At 44.6% G+C, this 20,493-nt stretch overlaps 1 protein-coding gene and 1 long non-coding RNA gene across 4 annotated transcripts in view; one reads left to right on the top strand and one right to left on the bottom strand.

Moving 5' to 3' along the window:
- Positions 1 to 14,493, top strand: part of LOC114627052 — a 16,285-nt gene extending 1,792 nt beyond the window's left edge. For both annotated transcript variants that reach the window (XR_003712329.1, XR_003712328.1), the window contains exons 2-3: positions 5,889 to 6,009; positions 14,228 to 14,493. This is a non-coding gene — a long non-coding RNA (uncharacterized LOC114627052). The remainder of the gene's footprint in view (positions 1 to 5,888; positions 6,010 to 14,227) is intronic.
- The window catches only part of Tmc3 (transmembrane channel like 3), a 36,738-nt gene continuing 22,931 nt past the window's right edge, over positions 6,687 to 20,493 (bottom strand). Inside the window, exons 13-23 of one of the 2 annotated variants that reach the window (XM_028774720.1) lie at positions 20,094 to 20,336; positions 19,543 to 19,671; positions 18,740 to 18,807; positions 16,759 to 16,887; positions 14,222 to 14,332; positions 13,273 to 13,398; positions 12,439 to 12,517; positions 11,053 to 11,094; positions 10,610 to 10,697; positions 9,316 to 9,571; positions 6,687 to 7,530 (exon numbers count right to left, since the gene is read on the bottom strand). In XM_028774720.1, the coding sequence (XP_028630553.1) occupies positions 6,687 to 7,530; positions 9,316 to 9,571; positions 10,610 to 10,697; positions 11,053 to 11,094; positions 12,439 to 12,517; positions 13,273 to 13,398; positions 14,222 to 14,332; positions 16,759 to 16,887; positions 18,740 to 18,807; positions 19,543 to 19,671; positions 20,094 to 20,336 (2,115 nt within the window). Of the gene's footprint in view, positions 7,531 to 9,315; positions 9,572 to 10,609; positions 10,698 to 11,051; positions 11,095 to 12,438; positions 12,518 to 13,272; positions 13,399 to 14,221; positions 14,333 to 16,758; positions 16,888 to 18,739; positions 18,808 to 19,542; positions 19,672 to 20,093; positions 20,337 to 20,493 lie in introns of both variants that reach the window. The other variant, XM_028774721.1, reaches the window with a different exon arrangement.

The raw sequence follows: 20,493 nt of genomic DNA, 5'->3' as shown, positions 1-20,493 counted from the left end.
CTTCAACACAACAACCTTACTTGCACAGTAGCATAGAAGATTGCCCTTGTAATAGAAACTAACTTATTTGCCAATACATTAAGCAAAGTTACAAGATACCCATTATGTGGGATATTATGTACCCATTAAACTCATGTAACACAGCTGAGAGAACTGAGGCTGGCGCCATGGAGGATTGCTCAAGAGAGCAGAGGGCCAGACTGAGTGTAACCATATGGCTTTATAGGAGGCAGCTCTTCTGATCAATAGCCATGTGCTGTTTGCAGGACATGGATAGAGTTTAAAGCTTAACTGAATATAATGTAACTTCTTATCTTTCTCCAAATGTGATCACTGTTTAAGATGGTCATCTGTTACATCTGTTACAGCAGGTAAACAAGTCAGATATACCAGTTGAATGGCAACAGTGTTGTGAATATAAAGGTCTGTGCTTGGAAGCCATGCATGGTGGTGCTTGCTTGTAATCCTAGCACTTACGAGGCAGAGGAGGGAGGATTACCACAAGTCTGTTGTTCGTTTGGTGTACATAATGAGCTACAGGCTATGCAGGGCTACAGCGTGTAACTTGAGGTGGGGGGCAAGCACTAACTTTTCGGCTGATGGGTACAGTTCAGCTAGATAATACTTGCACACTATGCTCAAGGCCTTGGATTGCATTTCCAGCACTGAAAAATACAATATAAAAGTAATTTTTAAAAAAGATAAAGCCAGCACTCATTAGATTGTTCGAGTCACGCATTGTGTTGGCAAGCATTTAGCATTGATGGCAAATGAGTAGCCACTCCAGACCTTAAAATTTTCTCATTGTCTTACTTGAAAAGTGAAATAAGTGATAGTGCTATCAGTTCAAATGAAGGCCAAAGGGCTTAATAGTGAATAGTAATTCGAATGGCACTTGATGTGCAGTAAACATTTACACACCATACAATATATATTTGCTCAATTAAGTGCAAATATGTATTGAGTAAGACAGAAGCATGTGTCCATCTCTGTGTGTGTATGAGCATGTGTGTGAGTTTGTTAATGTTAATAATGTAGCTGTGAACCACACGAGGATGTTATTTTGGTCAATTGTATTGGCTGGTTTTCTGTGTCAACTTGACACAAGCTAGAGTCATCAGAGAGGAAGATGCTTCCATGAAATCCAGCTGTAAGGTATTTTCTCAATTGGTGATCTGTGGGGGAGGGCCCAGCCCACTGTGGGTGGTGCTATCCCGGGGCTGGTGGTCCTGAGTTCTATAAGAAATCAGATTGAGCAAGCCATGTGAAGCAGCACCCGTCCATGGCCTTTGCATCAGCTCCTGCCTCCAAGTTCCAGTCCTGCTTGAGTTCCTGTCCTGACTTCCTCTAATGACAGACTATGATCTGGAAGTGTAAGTCAAATAAACCCTGTCCTCCCCAACATGCTTTTTGGTCATGATGTTTCATAACTGCAATAGACACCCTAAATAAGACATCGATCATACACAGTATGTAAACAGTGTTCCCATGAGATGATGTTTCCCAGTGACATTATAGACCTCTTCTTCATAACACACTATGATGTTCACACAATGACAAAATCACTTGATGACTCAATGTCATCTCAGGACATTTCTCCTCCACCAAGCATTACATGCTAGGGATATTGGTAAGTTCCAGTACTCAGAATGTCCCAGTCTAGTAAGGTGTGATTTTAGAACCGTGCAGAGTAAGCCAGACACCTTCTTTTCATTTTAATTCATTGTATGCTGCTTCATTATTTCATTTTAAAAGTCTAATTAGAGTTCAATATAATGTATGCCTATTAAGTTCTGTGACTCTTGCTTGAGACTCAGGATGGAGATTATTAGAATTTTGTTTGAGCTTGAACAATATGAAAACAAAAATGAACAGAAGTGTGTCTTGCCCTTGCTTCCCCTTTTTAATGCTGAGTATGAACCTAGGCATGTGAGGCAAATGCTCTCCCACTGAGCTTTATGCCAGTCCAGGAAAGCCAATTTTGATATAGAAAATCACTTTTAGCAACTATCAATATTGAAGAGGCGACTATGCTTACAAAGTGTAGTGGGAAGATTTTTATCCACAAATTGTTTTACTTTTATTTATATGTGTCCATGTGTGCATGTACGCACAGATGCTGGCAGAGACCAGAAGATGCTATAAGATACCCCAGAGTTGGAGTTAGAGCTGGTTGTGAACCAACCAACACAGGTGCTAGGGACTGAACTTGGGTCCTCTGCCACAGTAGTGTATGCTCCTAACTCCTAACCAATTTCTCCAGGCCCTACAAAAACAAAAAAGTTAATTATAATTAACTTTAATCCTTGCTCTCCTTAAAATGGGAGGTCCTGGGTAGACAAAATATTTAGAGAAGTAAATTTTGTATCCAAGGACTGTGACAAACTGGCTGTCAAAGGCAGATGAGATCAGAGGTAGCCTAGAGCTGGTCCATCTGTTTTGATGCTGGAGGCAAGCCCAGGGAAGGGAAAGCAATGGGATGGAGTAAAGGGGACCGGGGCAGCATCTACAAACCACTCCCACGGGCATAGACAGGAGCTCCTTTGAAGTCTGCTTGGGGCTGTACTTGAGAGCTGAAGGGGAAGATGAATAATTGAACTCTTAAGTTCATTGTTCAGTGTCCTTCCACGAGGCCCTAGCCTCTTAGTCCACCAGGTGCCCTGGCAGAGCTCACAGGACCACTAGCTGACTTTAAGATAGGTGCTCAGGTCAGGAGTGCCTGCCTCAACATGTTAATTGCATTAGCTCAGGACGCTGTAGATCTAGAAAACAAGCATAGAGATGCCCGCTTATCAGTCCCTTAGCAACAGTTGCTGTTGACTCAAGCTTACTGCTTGCCAGCTGCTGCCCTACATGTGCACTTTACCTGAATTGAGTCATTTAGCATCTAGTCATCTAATCACAGAACTGTGATGTAGAGACCAGTGGCTACCGGGAACTGGGAAAAGATAGAAGGACCCAATTCACTTGCAAACAAACAAAAAGTGAAAAGGGGAAAACACAGTCGCTATGTAGTGATATTTTAGGATAAGTGTGGTGTGGTGTGTGTGTGTGTGTGTGTGTGTGTGTAAATGCATATGCACATGAGCACAGTGTTCTAGGAGGCCAGAAGAGGCTGTTGGATGGAGCTAGAGGTACAGGAAATTATAAGGCTCTCAACAAGTGTGCTGGGAATGGAATTCACCTCGGGTCTCCACTAGAGTGTGCATACTTTAACCACTGAGTTATCTCTCCAGTCCCCTAGACTTTTAATAATACAGTAGATCATGCTACCACTAATAGTTTGATGACAGGATAATAAAGCAGACAATCTCTCTTGCCACAGATCATTACTAAGCTATGCAGGCATCTGGTGAAACCACAGTTACACAAAGCAAGCTTGATAAGGCTGCTTGGTCTCTTTCTGTTTGTACAGCATCGATAGGACTGGTTTTCTGAGAGTGGGGGGAGATGAGTGATCAGAAAACTGTGTTTTTGTTAGGAGCTTCATGGACCCATTCACGCTGGTGAGGGTCCCATGGCAGGAGAGTGGGTAAAGTCATTGAGAAGTGAATCACATATCGGCTTGCAGAGACAGGGGGAAAAAAAAAGAGCAAAGGCATTAAAACCATTTGATATATTATTTTTCATCAGATTGATAAAACCTGCATAATGCAGCAAGATTAAGTTCTTGGTGCACCTCTAAGGAAAACTTTTCCATCGCCTGCCAAGGCAGGAGGTGCAACGTGTGGGCTTTCAAAGATTAATAAAGAAGAGACTGGAAAAGCCTGTAACAAGCTCATTTCTCTTTTAAAAGACTAATAACCTCAAAGAAAACATACAAAAGATATTTAGCACACATTTTTAGTAGGGAAGACGCAGAAATTATTTCAGTACCCATCATGAAGAAAAAGAAGAGATATTATATAGTTTATTCAATGATCTATCATAGGGGAGCTTCATCTGTGCACAGTCCTGTGCTAGAGCTCAAAATACAAATGAACATGGTAATAGATACAGGAGAATAGCATTGACTTAAGATGTAGGTATTGTCTATGGATGCTTATGTGCATATATTCACAATACAGTGTCTGTAAATATGACAATCTACAGTTGGTTTGGTTTAATGCTGTTTGTATTCTAATGTTAATTTGGATCCCCCAAAACTATTTGTACAAGAAAATCCACAGATAAGACACTGAGGGTCCCTTATCCCAGTTAATCCTGATTGTCAAATAAAGATGCCAGCAGCCAATAGATGGGGAGAAGAGACATAGGTAGGGTTTAGCTTTCCTGGGCTTGGAATCATGAGGAAGGGGCAGAAGGGGAAGAGCTACCATACCTTAGAAGAGTGCAGGATAGGAGAAAGGAGCCACCAGAAAACATGGCAATGTGGGCTGGTCATTTGGAGCAAGTACCAGCTCAGTTGAAACAGTAAGTAATAATGGGGTTATGGATGGAAAGTAGACTCTATCAGCATGGAGGGTAGGCAGTGGCCCAGGTATTGTGCTGCAAAAAGCATATTAAAATATAAAGGCTGTGTATGTGTCTTTCATGTGGGAACATAAATGTTCTAAGGTATGAAGGAACCCAGCTCTGGGATTATTTAATATTTCAACAACAGCAGTCTACTGAGATGATTTACACTGAGTTCTTGACAGTGTGAGAGGGAGAACCTCCAGTGTAGGGGCCAGAAAGTAATCTGATTATCTCTTCTGAGTATTCTTATATAGCTCAGGCTAGCCTGGCACTATATAGCTCAAGCTGACCTGGAACTTGTGGTCCATTCCTCCTGTTTCAGTCTTCCAGGTACAGCTCTAGAGTGCTTTGATGTTAAAACCAAAATGGCTCCGGGAGCCAACTTCTAGGAATCAGGACAAACAGTTTTCAATTTGTAAAATGAGGACCCATATTATCCCTGCCAAAAGGGACTGGAAACCAAATAGAAACACATTTCACTGCCAGTGAAGATACATCAGCCATGTTGTATAGCAAGTACATGCAGGAAACTCTAGAACCTCAAGGCTTGAACATCTGACCAAGAACCACATGAGACTGGAAGAGGGTTGGGGGCCTTGGTGAGATGTTAACCCTTGCTTTTGCCTCAGCTGCTGCCTGGTGAGACCTGGAGAAGAGGTCCCAGCCAGCCAGGCCTGCATTCCCGACCCCTGGAGATGCTAGAATGTCAAGTGTGCATTCTATGAAGCCACTTTGTTTGTTATTGTGGTGTGAAAAATCACAAGAGTCAGAATGAAATTGCTCTGACAAGAAAACAAATAAAGCATAGGGGTTGTGATGTAGGGAGATTGGTATGCATGCACCTGATAACAGAAGATATGGTCAGCCTGACACTAGGGTAATTGCAAGTTTGTACAGATTGTACCTCTGCAAGGACATCTGTTTGACCTTGGGATGGTGCTACTCTTGCTGCTGATCTCGCTAGCAAGGAGAGTTGACTGAAAGAGCTTATGAAAGCTTCATTTACTTGTGAAACCTTTCCCTCACTCTGGATGCTGCATATGTTCATGGCTTACCAGACCATGGTATCATCAATGCGATGCTCTCTGTTTCCAAAGAAATTCAATGTGTGGAGGGTCCCCCATTGTATTCTAATCGACAGCAGTGACAGGAAACACACAGGTGATATCTGTTGTGTGTCAGTTACTGGGAATGTAGACCCATGGTGCCACTTTTGTCCCAGACATTCCGAGCATAGTAGAGGAGACAGAAATGTTAAAAGTCAGAGCTTTTAGAAAGTGATATGGAAGTAGGAGTCAGGGCACCAGGCTCGTTATCGTGGGATGGAGCAAACACAGAGCCTGTCCTGGGAGCCAAAGAACAACTCTTTGTGAGCAGACACAGAGAGAAGTGGGTAATGTCAGCTCTGCTCTTTTCTGTGGACTTGTTAGGTGGAGGATACAGGCCTGGCATCTCTGTGGCTGTGAATTCTTCGCCTCCTACCTGAACTAAATGAAGTCTATTGGCACCGGGAGAAAACAAGATCAGCAAACACGGAATCAGAGCTGAGAGGTGAGAAGACAGCTGGTCTTGGGGATGTTTGAGCCTTGGTTCCAACTGAGCATGGTACTGAGTCTCAATCCCCATCCTTCCTGGTGAACCAGGAATTCCCTAGCTATAAATTTGGGATCATTTCTAATCTAGGTTCTGATTTGAGTAATACAGAGTTAAATAAGTTTGCAGTGTACTATGCTGGCCACTACTAAACTGATTGTCCTCATAAACTGTGTACTCTGAACACTTCAAGGGTGGCCACCTGATTTTGGGTGGTCACTATGGAGTGCTGATACTTGTATGTCAAAAGATCATAGTGCAGAACACTCACTCATATTATTAAAGATAAAAAGAGTGTTGAGGTTGGTCCTCTGAGATGTCTGGCTTGCTGGTGAGCATGGCCACCCTGAATGGAAGCAAAGGCCTGGCATTTTCTTGAAATGGACAGCCTGAAGTGATGATGTATGCTAGACATAAAGAAGCACTGGGATTGCCACACACACTCCATTGCTGTGACTAGGAAATCACAGCCCCCGGGTCTCAGAACCTCAGACAGCAGCGATGCATAATCCCAAAGAAGCTCCACAGATCTCTAACACCTCACAGGTAGGTTCTCTCTTTTGGAAAGAGCGGGACCATGTGCCCTCAGTACCTCCAAAGAGATTCAGTCTTTAAGAAGGGACATGGAAAGAAGCCTAGACATTAGAACAAATTAGGTCATTTAGATCTGTGGGCAGTACCTGCCTGGACTTGGCCTTCCTCCTGCCCAGCTGGCTGGCAGATCTTGGAAATCTGCCTTGGCTGGACATGACATGCAGGTATTGGTCATTGTTGCTATTTTGCTGGTCACTGCTGGATGCAGCTGACACAGAATCAGATTCTGTGAAGGATGGCTCAAACTTGGCTTTGACTCTGGCCTTCAGGGGATGCTGTGGGTATTGGACATTCCTGGATCGTGGCTTTTTGTGTACAAATGTGGGCCTCTCAAGCTTGTCTTCAAAACTATTATCCCCAGATCTGTAGTAAACCCTTCGCTGGTATCTAGGGTCTTTGGTGTTATTTTCTGATCTGTCACCAGTATAAAAACAAGAAGACCGAGGGAGGTCAGTAAGGGAGCTAGCAGGGATTGACCACTGGACCAAATCTCTCCTCAGCATCTCCTCCTCTTCTTCGCTCAGCTGTGGAGAGCAAGGCTGGTGGGGAGCCCAGGACATGTACTGCTGTACATTCCTGGGGTACAGCTCTACAATGTCACCTAAAGCATCTATCTTGAAATGTCTTTCTGGCCAGAAAGCTGGGTGGATCTTTTTGTGAGAGTCACGTTCATTAACGACATAGTATCTGGGAGCACGGGGATTGCGGCCATGTGTCATCAAGGCAGAGACCCCAGATCCACAGAAAGGAGGACTGATTGGCTGAAAGTCTTTACGGGAAAGAGGCTCTGAGCGAACATCTTTGAGGGGCTGTGTCTGTGTCACAGACGAGCAGGATCTGTTCTTGTGGAGGTTGCCTGTGCTGGAACATGGCCCATGTGGATACCTGTAAGACAGAAGCGGTTAAGTTGCTATGGCCTCTGTATCCCTCTACATCTCCAGGAATTCTACAGTGTCTGTAGGTGATCTGTGGGCTGCATACATGGAAGCACTCAGGGAGCAGGACCATACTGAACATCTCAGAGCCCTGATATGATAAGGGGTGCCACTCGCCGTGGGGGTGCACATCAAGGCATGCCTCATTAGCATATGTCATCGCAGAGCACTGGTTCTGTTAGGAACATTTTATGGGACTAATGTTTGTGGAATGCATGTTACGAATACTGCTCTAGTGGGCTAACCTGCTCTTCAGCTTCTCAGGCACTCTCTGGAAGTCCACTTGGGGGAACTACAGCTGCTCAAGGGACCAGTGACTGTGCTTTGATCCTCGCCCCCAGTGACCTTCCAAGAATGACCTAGATCCCTCCCTACTTGTCAAGGTGCTCCAAGGATATGAAGACAACTGGCATAAAACAACTTCTCAAGTTCTATGATAATTTACAGAAAGGAAAAAGAAAAAATATATTTATCTCTATGGTGTCCACTGTACTACAAATGATGAACACAATTCTGTCTCCTTATTCTTCTGGGTGCTGTTTGAATAGTAAAGGAAGCTGGGTTCTCCTGCTTTCTGGAAGATGAAATTGAAGCATCTGACCCATAATAAATAAGACATTGAAGGTCTTGCCAATAACTTATCAGTCTGCATGTGAAGTGACTATTTACCATTCGGAGACCGAAAGTGGAATGAGGCCAGATAGAAAGATAGGGAAGCTCTGGGACCCAGGGAGAAGGAGCTCATCACCCCAGGGTATAGTGGAGCCTCCCACTAGCCACGAAGCAGGAATCCCAGCCTTCTCAACACTGGCTATGACGGTTGGGACATGGGGGCTCATACTCCTCTCACCCACAGATACTTTATGTGTAGTAAGGAACCAGGATTAAGCCTGAATGTATGTGACCTTGTGTAGAGTTTTATTCCTTCCCTCGACAAGGCCTGATTATCTCAGACAAGACTGTTCACTCTGTTTCCAGTGATGCCACCCTGACTTTCTGTGTCCCTGAGATCTATGTTTCTACCTTATACATTGTCATCCTGTCAGGTCTCATTTAAGTTTCTTAATAAACCTTTGCAAATAATAACTTCAACCTACCAAAGTCCTACATTGTGTTGTCCATGCAAACAAATGACAACAACAACAGCAACAACACAAAAACAATGAGCTGTGCCTGTTGAGCTCACCCGTGCTTTCTAGTGCGCCTTGGCGTTCCTTCCGAGCGTACCTCTCTTTCACTTAACCCTCCTGCTTAAGCCTGAATTAAAATGCCTTTACTAGCCTCAGCTCTACTATCTAAACTGGCTAGTTCTGAACTTCATCCCTGGATGGATCAGATCTAAGTCTGGCCTGAATCAGGTTGTTCAAAGTCTTGAGGAACTCCCCAGGCTACTGAGGATGTCCGTGGGGAGTTGTACCTTCTGCTTCTCAGTCCTAAAATGCTAACTTGGAACATGAACTGTTAAGCAACATCTTACTTTCCCAGGTTACAGAAATATGTATACTAGGCTGTGAGGAAGATGTACTTATAGATTATATGATAATGTAGTTTCAAAACTCTTGGCCTCCCCTCCCCGACACCACTTCCACATTCTCAGGTCCTGGGCACTCCCTGCTTTCTGACTCCTTCTGGCAGTCCTGGAATTTAATGGCCTCAGCTTCCTAATGGTTCCAGTCCACCACTGGCATTATATTTAAGAAGCCTTGTTTCTTTTTGTAGCAGAGTTCACCCTCACCTATTGATGTCCTGCTCTGGCCTTGACCTAGATCCATCTGGAAGAGGAGAGCAGAGGCCCCTGGACCCTTGTCCAGGACTCTGGGGCAGGGACCTTGTGATGGTCTCCATCCTGAGGCTCCTGTTACTCAGAGAGTCAAAGTTGAGCATGTTGCAATTGTTTTGGGATGTTGCCATGTACGCTGAGGACAGCTGGCTGATAAGGTCACTGTCCTTTAGAAGCCTCTTGCTGCTTTCTTCATGAGTCTGGATTCGAGCTGTGGGCAGAGGAAAGAGCACGTGACATGTCCAGGTTTACTGTGCTTTGAACCATAAAATCTGCACATGGCACATGCTAAGACTTGGTCTTATCTGGAACTTTGGGAAAAGATGGAGCCTTTAAGACTACAGTCTGGTGCTAAGTCCTCTGGTCATAGAGGTCATGTGCTCTAAGGGGATTGTGAGACTCCTTTCTGCTTCTAACTGTGAGGTGAACAGGTTTTCTTGGCACACTATCGCAGGGTGGTGTGCCCCTTCCTAAGCAATGGGCCAATGGAACATAGACTGAAACCCAAAACTGTGAGCCAAAACAAATTCTTCCATCCTTACAAGAATGGGATGTATTTATTATTACAACAGAACACTGGCTGTCACAGAGCTGATTTAGCTAAGGAACTTTGATAGCAACTGAGTTTACAGTCATCAGTTGCACCTACAAACGTAGTAGACTCTTGGCAATACACATTCGGCCATCTGAAACATGGTATCCAGGCAACTTAAGCAAGGAATGGAGAAGCCCAGTGTTGTACCCTGAGACTAAAGGATACAATCTGATACCCCCAAGGCAAGGAAGGCTGTTGGAGAAAGTGTGTGTAGATTCTGGTTGTGTGAGGGCATGGCTCTGCCTAGATAATACAGTACTGAATTGACAGTTCATCTCTAACAGTTACAATGGGTTTTATAGCACATGTCACCTGGTGACTCCTTCACATGGAATGTAACCCTTAGGTTTAATCCTTCTGGAAGAGAAGAGCTCTCTACCGGACAGTTCACTTTAAAATAGTTACAGGAGCTAGCTCATGGCAACGTTTGAGTCCATTTTCTGCCATTCTCTGGCAGGTAGTGTGGGCTGTGCCAGCTCAATGCTACCCACTGAGTATCAGTGCATCGACTCTCACCTGTTACTCCACCCCCAAATCTGGACTTCTAGCCATGCCAGATATCTGTTTCCCATACTCGCCTTCCTTCTTGGGGCATAGCTTGCTCTTCTCCTTAATGGGTCTGAGTTTGGAGTACTGGGGACAAGAAGTTATGACCTTGGAGAGTCTTTGGCATTGAATTTTCACTCAAATCTGCTTCAGTGGCTGAGCCTGCCTGCCTGGCATCACTAGGGACGGCTAGGGCAGTAGGTCAGAGAAGACAGAACTTAGGAATGTGGGAGCCTGGATAGAGACCTGTGGGGGTGGACTCACGTGGGAAGAGATGGATACCTGAGAGGACATACACAAAGTGATTAGACAAGCAGGTTCTTGAACATTTTCCATCTTACCACACTGAGTTTTCTCTCTTGTTTCAAAGCCCCCTTCTGATGACAGAGGTTTGGGGGTTAGTTATAGGCTTGCACATGGTTAAATCAAGGGCTTAGAGCAGTGGCTGGCCCTGGTTTTACTTCAGTGTACTCAATGACTTGTGAAAATCCAGCACTGGTTATGAGGCCCCCTTGGTAAATGCTTATCAACTTAGAGAGTAGAGACTCACCCTCTACCATTTGGGCAACCTTTTTCTTATCTTCAGATCTCGCCTGGAAAATAGAAATGGCAACCAGTTTACTTTAGGTTTAAGAGGAAGCAGTTACCATTTTACTTCGCAGAGAGAGAGAAAAAGACTTGAGTGCTATTATTCATACTTTGGGCATAATAGTACCACCGAGGACAGAATGCTCAGGTCATAGAAACTAGACCTATTATTTGAGTAGATAAACATACACATGGAAAAGCCAAGGTTTTGTGCCTGATAGGTTTCCTGTAAGGAAAATTAATTCATGCATGTATGAGACTCTGCCAAGGCAAATAGAGGTATCCTACAGCTGAAGGGGTTGGGACCTGGACAGTTTAATATTCTGGTTATTTTAGGGAATGAGACTCAAGTCTCAAATGAGAAACATTTTGCTTTACCTGTGTTGAGCACATTCAGCTTGGAGGTGATTTTATAGAATATTATTTTTGACAGTTTTTGTACACAAAAGAGTTTCATGTTGTGGAATTTTACACTCGGGCCTCAGGTTGACACTCCAGGACTTTCAGGTCCTGAAGCAATTCAGATATTTAGATCAGGGAAGCTCAGCCTGAAATGGTTTGAGTCACAAAGAAAATACAGATCGGGCACTAGAGAGAGGCCCATGGGCAAAATGCCCTGCAACTGGAAATGGATTCCTAACTTGACATTTCACAAAGCCAGGCTGTTGCCCCTTTACATAAATTTGTATGTATGGGAGCAGCTGTTTTCCTTTCCTTAGTGAAAAGGGTTCATGGCATTGTTCAATGATGGTGAGAGACAGAGGTGAGCAGGAGGCCTCACTTCAGGAAGCGTGACTTTCAGGATAGACATGACCCAGAGAGTTTGATACCTTGGATACCTCCCTGGCCTCCTCCTAACCCTGAGGGAGCAGATACAGAGAAGAAATAGAAGGTCTGGGAGTAACTGCCTCAATCTGGTTATTTTAGGAGAGGTGTGTATTCCATGTGGAAAGGAGTGTATGCCACACAAAATCTAAACAATAAGAAAGAGGAGAGAAGAGGGCTTGGGGTTCAAACAGTACTAGGGGCTCAAGGGTCAAAGTTGATCCAGGTTAGGGTGGCTCTTCACCAGACTATTAAAGCTACAGGGAAGCCTGGCACACTGGGAGCCTGATGAGGCCATGTAAAGACTGCTTAAGTGAGCAGGCTTGCTCCCAGCGAAAGCAAGCAACCACTGGGGATTAGAAATAATTTGAGGGGACTTGGTGGGTAGTCACTTTGTACCATAGTGCATATGTAGTATAACCTGAGGGTTAGAGCTGCTTTGGACTCTCATGCTGGAGAGGGTGCAGGTATATAGCCAGGGCTGACACTGGCATGGATAAGAGCTGAGTTCAGATGATACTTGCGTTTTGGATCTGCATCCTGAGTTGCTGGCTGCTGAGCTTCAGTGATCTCGCAATACTCTGAAGGTAGTAGATGAGCATGCTGGCACGGAAGGACATGGAATAGTAAGCGGGTTTCTTTAAACTGGTTCTTTAGCCTTCCAGCCCTGCCCAGGTAGCAACAGAAGTGAGGGTTTCTAGGATAGAAGTGTGCTACTCACTAACCTATGAATCTTGAACAGAAATACATGTGCTTTCTTTCTCATAGCCTGTGGCCACTGGGAAAGCACAACTTCATTTTTTTTTCTTTTGCTTTCCACACTTTGTTCAGATTCTGCACTTTGACAATAAATATAAGGTACCAAGACCAGCAGGCACCTTGTGGCCAATCAAGCTGTGGCTACTAGTTTCGCTTCTCTCTGAAAGACCTAATAAACATAAGCTACTCAGCTGAACTATGACATTTCAAAATTATCTATACTTCTGCAGAATACTATACTGGTATTAATAGTGTCCGGCCCTGTTAAGAGTGGTCACAGTAATCTACCAGATGATGTGGTTGACTCTATAGCTATGCAGCCATCCCTCCATGGCACAGTGGCTTGTGCTACTCTGAAGTGTGGCTCAGGATCAATGTTTGGATCATTAAACCTTGCTCTCTGAATGGACTAATTTTATTTAATTATTGGACATCCGTGTGATCAGGTGGCTACACACACAGCTGTCCTAGAAGGCTGAGAGGTGTGGCACCCTCTGGAGGCTGGGAGGAGCAGTGTTCCCTCAAGTCTGGGAGTTTTGACAGACCCTGGAGGCTGGGAGATGTGATGCCTCCTGCCAGCTGGGAGGTATAGCACTCACAACAGAAGCAGCACAGCTGGAAGTATCACCACGGGACTGCTGATATGTCCAACCACAGCGTGAAACCACGTGGGGAAGTCATTCTCTATCGTCTCTGACACGATGTCATAAATTTTCTCTTGTCCGCTGTGAGAAAGAAAAAGATAATCCAGATTGGACTGCCTTTGCCTAGGGAATGTTTTAAGATCTATCAAAAATGTTTGAGTGTCTAGAGGTGGATCTCCAAAAGCAGCTACATATATTTGGAGGCAAATCTCCAAATGACAAAGATGCCTAACATTCCTGAAGTTACGTGGAGTAGTGATCTAGTTACCCAGAAGGTCTGGAGGTGAAGTCACTGATGGAACTGTGAGGCACTGGCTTTTAGTGGGTAAATGAAGACACCTCCAATGCTTCCTGGGTCAAAACCAACTTAGGCAAAGATGAGAGTGGCAGTTGAGATTTCTGTATGGCCACAGCGAGATACTCCAGACAGAAAGCTGGCATGGACTGTCTTCAAATAAAGCCTGGCTTCAGCCACATAGGTGTCTGTACATCCATCTGCTCCTTTCCTCTCCTTTTCTTTTCTGCTTCCAAACCCTTCTTTAGATCCCCCCACTTGCGCTCTTTCAAACCCATGATCTATTTTTCATCAACTGACATTACATACATATATGAATATTGTATATGCATACGTATATTTCTAAATATATAACTATAACCTACTCAGTCTGTATATATTGTACGGAAGTATGTTTTCAGTTTTAAGACAGAGTCTTACTCAGCAGCTCAGGCTGACCTTAAACTATTGACAGTCCCCCTGCCTCAGCCTCCCAAATACTAGGATGATAGGGGTGATAAACCACACCATGCTCTGTTGATTGTTTTCTGTTATTTAAAAATATTGTATTGTATTATATTAATTTATCTGTTTGCTTGCTTACTCATTTCATTTTTCTGTGTGTGTTACCTGAAGGGGCCACAGTTCAGAGATGGCTTGTAGTGGACAATGGCAAAGATGGTCGGCAGCATGCAGAGGAACAACATGAACAAGAGCATTGCCAGGTAGAAGTTGTTGGATCTGCAGAAAGAGCAAGTATCATGCAGCAGCATTCATTCCAGAGGCTGAATGAGTGTGTCCACATAACCACCCAGAAGTAGCCACCACCTCTCTGGATGGAACTGTTCTCTTATTAGGGGCCTGGAGAGATGGCTCAGTCAGTAAAGCACTTGCTGCACGAGCAAGAGGCCCTGAGTTTGATCTCTGGGACCCGTGTCAAAAGGCTGGAGTGGGCAGCATACTTGAAATCCCAGCAACGGGGAGGCAGAGACAGGAGAGTCCCTGCAGCTTACTGGCCAGTCAGCCTGGCCAGGTCGGTAAAGCATAAGATAAGAGTAATTGAGAAAGATGCCTGATATCAACTTCTGGCCTCCACACATACGCACAAATGTATGCGCATGCACTTGCATATATACAGAGTAACACACACATGTACACACACACACTACACATATACACACATACACACACACACAAAAAACCCACACACGCACATGCGTGTCAGTGCTGTGTGTGAGGGGCCTGCACAGCTTAGAAACCTAGAAATCAGCTTTCAGAAAGAAGCTTCCATTCCAGCAAGTTCACTTTACAAATACTGGCTGGGCACTTATAAGCTGTGAACCAAGAAGGCAATGATCCTATCCCTGTGTACATGGCTTTTACTCAGTTAGCTCTACTCATAGAAATCTCAGAACTACCTTAGAACACAGTAGGGTCCTGACCTAATGCCTTCCTCTCCTCTGACAGCCTTGAGCATGCTTCTTAGGTCCCAGGAGGTGGAGGTCTATTGGTTGGGACTCTGAGCCGTCTGACATGGATCACATTTGCTCTTGTTTTGTTTATTTCTCTGTTCCTTGCTGCTCAGAGTGAATGTTCTATTGGGGTAAACCCTGGTGCCTCATCCTTGGGTCCCAGGGTGGTATCAAGGGCCTTTGCTGCCCAGGCTTCCCCAGTGGTGGCTCAGACAAATATAGCATGTGAGGCCCTGTGTGTAGTCCATGGGTCTACTGATGCTTAACTACGTTGTCTGTAGGTTTTCCCGTCTTTCTCCATTTCTGCTGAAAAAATACTTAACCAGAAGTCCCATGTGGAATTTGAGAGGCAAGTGCTAATGTTTGTACCTTCCACAGTTCACTCTGACACATGGTTGCTTTTGTGGGATATTTAAGAGGTAGTTTGGTCCATGAGGACTCCACTCACATAAGTGGAATTAGTACAGATATATAAATTCAGCTCATTCCACTTGCTCTCTTGGTCCTTGTGTTTCTAGAACACAGGAAGGCCTATTCTTTCCTCTAGAGGACTCAGCATTTGAGGAACATCTTAGAAGCAAAGCCTAGGTTTGTCTGGACTTTTAGCTTCAGAAAAGTGAGCCAAAACATGTATTTTGTAAACTGCCCAGGTTCAAGTATTCTGTTACAGCAGCTCAAAAGGAAATAACAAAGAAGGTATGTGACATTCCTCCCTGGCTCTATCCCTCCAAACTATATATTCATGAAAACCTACACATATGTATTATAAATATGTATAAATTAAATAATCACATGTAACTATATAAAGTCATACATATCTAAACACAAGCATGTGTGATCATCAGATAAAATATAAATAGATTACTATCCAGGTCATGTTAAAAATGTATGGAAGCCACTAATAGAGACAGTCAGACACACAGATAATTGCTGTGACAAAGCACTGTATCTGGGGTCTAATTGTGAGATTCAATTCTAATTGCATTCTGAATCCATGTGGGCAAATACAGGGAAGAATAAGTGTTGTCACAATTATAGAACAATTCTGTCTTTTAAGCAACTGTGAGAACTAATGCAAACCTGCCTGAAAACTCAGCATTAGACTTTGTGGTGTACCCCTGACAAAAGACACTTAGCAGAATGTTCAGGAATGTCAGCCCTAACAGTGAACAGCCGGAAGCAGCCATGATGGAGATAAAGAAATCAGAAGGCCAGTTGTATGTATTTCCTTAGTGACACAATGTTGAACGGAAAATAAGAGATCTGGGCACAAAGGAGCACATTCTGTGTGTCACATTTTACATAAGTGACAGAATCAGACAAGCCCAACTGGGTCTGTAAAAGGGGGGCTGTGAAGAAGGAGTAGGGTTGGGGGGTGTTCTGTCTTTATGTAAGTGCTTGGGTGTACCCTTGTGTGGAGTCTGTGAAAGGTAAAGTCTGATATTCCTAACATTTATTTTTCCAAATGATTATCAGACATCAGTAGAAACTTAGAAATTATGTGTCAAGAGCTCCGAAGGGGTGACAGCCGATCCCAAGGTGGAGGGGTGGGGGCATAGGCCATGACTTCATGGGGAAACCAAGCAGAGAAACTGGAGGGTTTTGGTAGATAGTGTGCTAGAAGGCCCCTTGTTGGAAGAGGCATGCTCAGAGGATACATGGTCTCTGCTCAAGGCAGAGACTACTGCTACCAACCTGGAAGCTCGAAACACTTGCTGGTGGGGTACATTGCAGGTCAGCACCGCCCAACTCCTCAGGTACATCAGCCCAATGAGCTTGAGAACATTGAATGCTGGCAGACACGGAGAGAAGAAGGCCCCCATCCTGAAATGGAAGGAGGTCAAGTCAGTCTCTGTGTGTACACATTCAGGGCTGCACAACAGGTGCCCCATGATGGAGCAAGGGTACGAGACATTACATGCACATCCTGTACTTCAAGAACTGAAAAAATCTTCTGAAGATACGAGACCCAGTCTCCACATTCCAGAGGAATGATAAGTCCCTGTAGGTGGGCGGTGGTGATGTGTTCATCTCTCTTCTCACTTAGGAAAAGGAAAGGCCTCCTCTGGGGAGAAGACACTGGAGAACTAGGTCCCAGAATGAACTGTAGATTTTGCAAGTCTAGGGCAAGAACTAAGCTAATAAGTTACTGAGTTTCAGACTGAATCAACAAAGGTCAAACGTCCCCAACTTTTGTTGGCTGTTGCTCTCCGACCCTTACACCTACTAGTCTACTTAATCGTCTGAAATTGTGAAAGAAAGGATCGATCACCAAGTAAGTAAATCGGGAGGGCAAACCTGGGCAAACTAATCAATTTGCTCAAACACATATTTCCCAGAGTGACCCTATGTCTAGATGTAGACACTTCTAAGAGCAGAATCAATGAGCTGAGAGTGCTCAGCTATCCCAGACTACATAGGATACCTAGCCACAGCACAAATGTCAGAGGCACAACAAAATCCACTTTAGTTTAAAATCAATTTGTATTGGATATGCAATTGAACCTATTCCTGTGGAATTCATATTTAGTGGCAGGAAGATGAAGTGTTTAATAAGTGTCTTAAGAACAATCCTTTGCTCTCTTATGGCAGACATGCCTCCCATGCCTCTCCTCATCATCTTCCACTGCATACAATGACTGCAATTACTTGAGTCACAGTAAAAAATTTAGCTCAGCATTCCAGGGATCTAGCACATATTAAATAAATAGTACATATGATTCCAAACATTTGATTTATACCACTGGGCTCCCTATGCAGTCTGTGACAGATGTTGGAGGTTGTATTTTCTGAATCTATAGAATATCCAAGCTTCCTCTCTTTCTTTGTCTGACAGTATTTGGACTTACAGCACCATTTGTGGTCCCATAGGTAAAGCAGGAGGTCCCCACCCACTACTGAGAAAAGAATGGCAAGATGACTCCTGCCAGTGCCCCAGTGCCCCTAAGAACAGGATCTGCTTCACCGGAGGTGCCCCAGTCAAAGGGTCTTGCCAGGATCCTGGGCACCCCTCAGGATGTGCCAGTTGTCCAGAAGAATAGGCCTCCATTTGGGCCTAGAGTCTACATAAAAGGAATGATGGGAAATGCCCAAGATGGGCCAGTCTCTCAGTGCTCCAGTGTAAGCTCAGACTTCCTGACACCTTGGCAAGAAGCAGTCCTCTGCTTGCTCACCCCCTTCCCAGATGAAGCATTCCACCACTTCCTATGCAGATGCTTTAGGGGCTGTGACCAAAAGTGGCTTAAAAAGGAGCCACTCCCTCTGACATTCCTTTCTGTAAAATCCTCAGGAAGTTACTACTAAAATCACTTCACCCAAGAATTAGTCACAGGGTTAGGATTAGGGGTTAGGGGTTAAGGGTTGGGGTTGGGGTTAGGGTTAGGGGTTAGGGGTTAGGGGTTAGGGGTTAGGGTTAGGGGTTAGGGGTTAGGGGTTAGGGGTTAGGGGTTAGGGTTAGGGGCTAGGGGTTAGGGGTTAGGGGTTAGGGGTTAGGGGTTAGGGTTAGGGTTGGGGTTAGGGTTAGGGGCTAGGGGTTAGGGGTTAGGGTTAGGGGCTAGGATTAGGGCTAGGGTCATCCAGATGATGCTTATGGCTGCGTGTATAGGGTCCATTTGAGTCAATTGAATCCTTAGCCCAGATGACATTAGAGAAGCCGGGAAGCAGGACTGACACATACCAAATCATGCCTTGATTGTAGACAAGGTGTAGTACATTCTCGGCAATCTTGAATTCTCCATATTCAGGCTGTCAGAAAAGATCATTTGGATTAAGAACTTAGTCATAAAGTCCTTTTGAACAGTAGTGCACTCTGTCCATTTGTACCAACTCCTTTGTGCTTGTAGATACTCATCGATCACTGTCTTGCTGGCTCTCCAGCTAATAGTCTAATCAAAACCTGGGGCAGGAGCTCAGTGGTGCTTGCCCCCTCCTTTTCTCTCATGAATCCCCTTTGTGTTATATCTGCCTCACTCCCTGGGCCATGCTTTTATGTAGATATCTCCTTGGACTGAAGCATTCCCTTCTGAAAGAGGGTCAGATGACTTAGGTAAGGCAAGACTTAGAGGCTCAAAAACTGTCCAAGGCTCAGAAGGGTCTCCCCTATGCTATGCAAGCAGTTCACAAGAAAAGGAAAGCCTCTTCAGTGGCACTGCCTGCAAGTTTTGCAGCAGGCTTTGCTGACATCACCCATACTGGTGTTGGCATTTTAGTGAAGTAGCTGCCCAAGTCACCCATGTATCTATAAGTAACCCTTTACTCAAGCTTTTGTAAGTATCTCCAGGAATCTTGTAGGCTCATTAATCTAGACTTGAATGGAATCACTTCTTAGGTCTGTTTTCCTCTATTTGAGATGAATACAAGTAGAATCCCCAGAAAATGCTATATGATACATGCCTGATTTGTCGACAAGCCAACAGGAAATGATAGATTTACTTCTAGAGCCTTCTCCAAGTGAAATACTGGGGGAAGTATTTTACTTACAAACTTGCTTTCAAGGTCCCAACACCAATAGTCACTTAGGTATCGAACAAAAAGTCCTCGGAAGAAGTCTATGAGGAGGATGCTGGCGACAGTGAAGAGCATGTCGATGACAGACAGCTTCAGCATCTCCTGCAATACATTGGGTTCTGCTGCAACCATGCCCTGCCCCCTCAATTCTCCCCACCTGTATTCTCCACAGTTTTCTTCCTGGTTCTCCCTGTTCCTGTCCCTTCAAAGAGCCAGAGCCAGGATCCCTCTAATGGTTTTCCTTCATATCTTTATAGGGAAGACGCTAAGGTCTGAGGTTCTGAAACACAAGCTTTTAACTAGATGTGCCCATGAGGTGATGACCTTTTACAAGGACTCTGCTTAGTTACTGCTCCACAGTGACTTTGGTCTGATCACTAGGATTAATTTTGAGTCCCAGAGCATAGAAAAATAAAATCTCCCTGGATTCCATATAGTTATCCTTGAAAAAGGGACAGTGATGCCCCAGAGAGTTCCCAGGGTGGGATGCTTTTTGAGACTTCTCAAAGGGGAGAGGGAAACACCTGGCCAACGTATGTCTCCCAGCACTGGCCCTGTGGGCCCTGCATGTAGGGCACTGTCTTGTTGGCCTTTGTGTGTGGTGTAATAGAAGTCAGAAAACTTGTCTCTTCCAAGCCCCAGGTGCTGGTGTTTCTCCTGAGCTCCACTCCAGGTGTGGGCCACTGCCCTTCTTCAAGCACTGTCCTGGTGGCATAGAAGGTGGGAGCATCTGTCCAGTGGCTTGTGAAGTTTTTAGTAGCAGCTTCCTGTTGAGAGGGAAAGGAGAAAAGAAAGGAAGGAAGGAGGGAGGAAAGAAGGAAAGAAGGAAAGAAGGAAAGAAAGAGAGAGAGAGAGGGGGAGGGAGGGAGAGAGGGAGAGAGAGAGAGAGAGAGAGAGAGAGAGAGAGAGAGAGAGAGAGAGAGA

This window comes from Grammomys surdaster, unplaced genomic scaffold, assembly GCF_004785775.1.
Source record: "Grammomys surdaster isolate TR1022 unplaced genomic scaffold, NIH_TR_1.0 242, whole genome shotgun sequence".
In the NCBI taxonomy this organism is placed as follows: domain Eukaryota; kingdom Metazoa; phylum Chordata; class Mammalia; order Rodentia; family Muridae; genus Grammomys; species Grammomys surdaster.
Note: the sequence above shows the minus strand (reverse complement) of the source record. Positions and strands in the feature narration are given on the sequence as shown.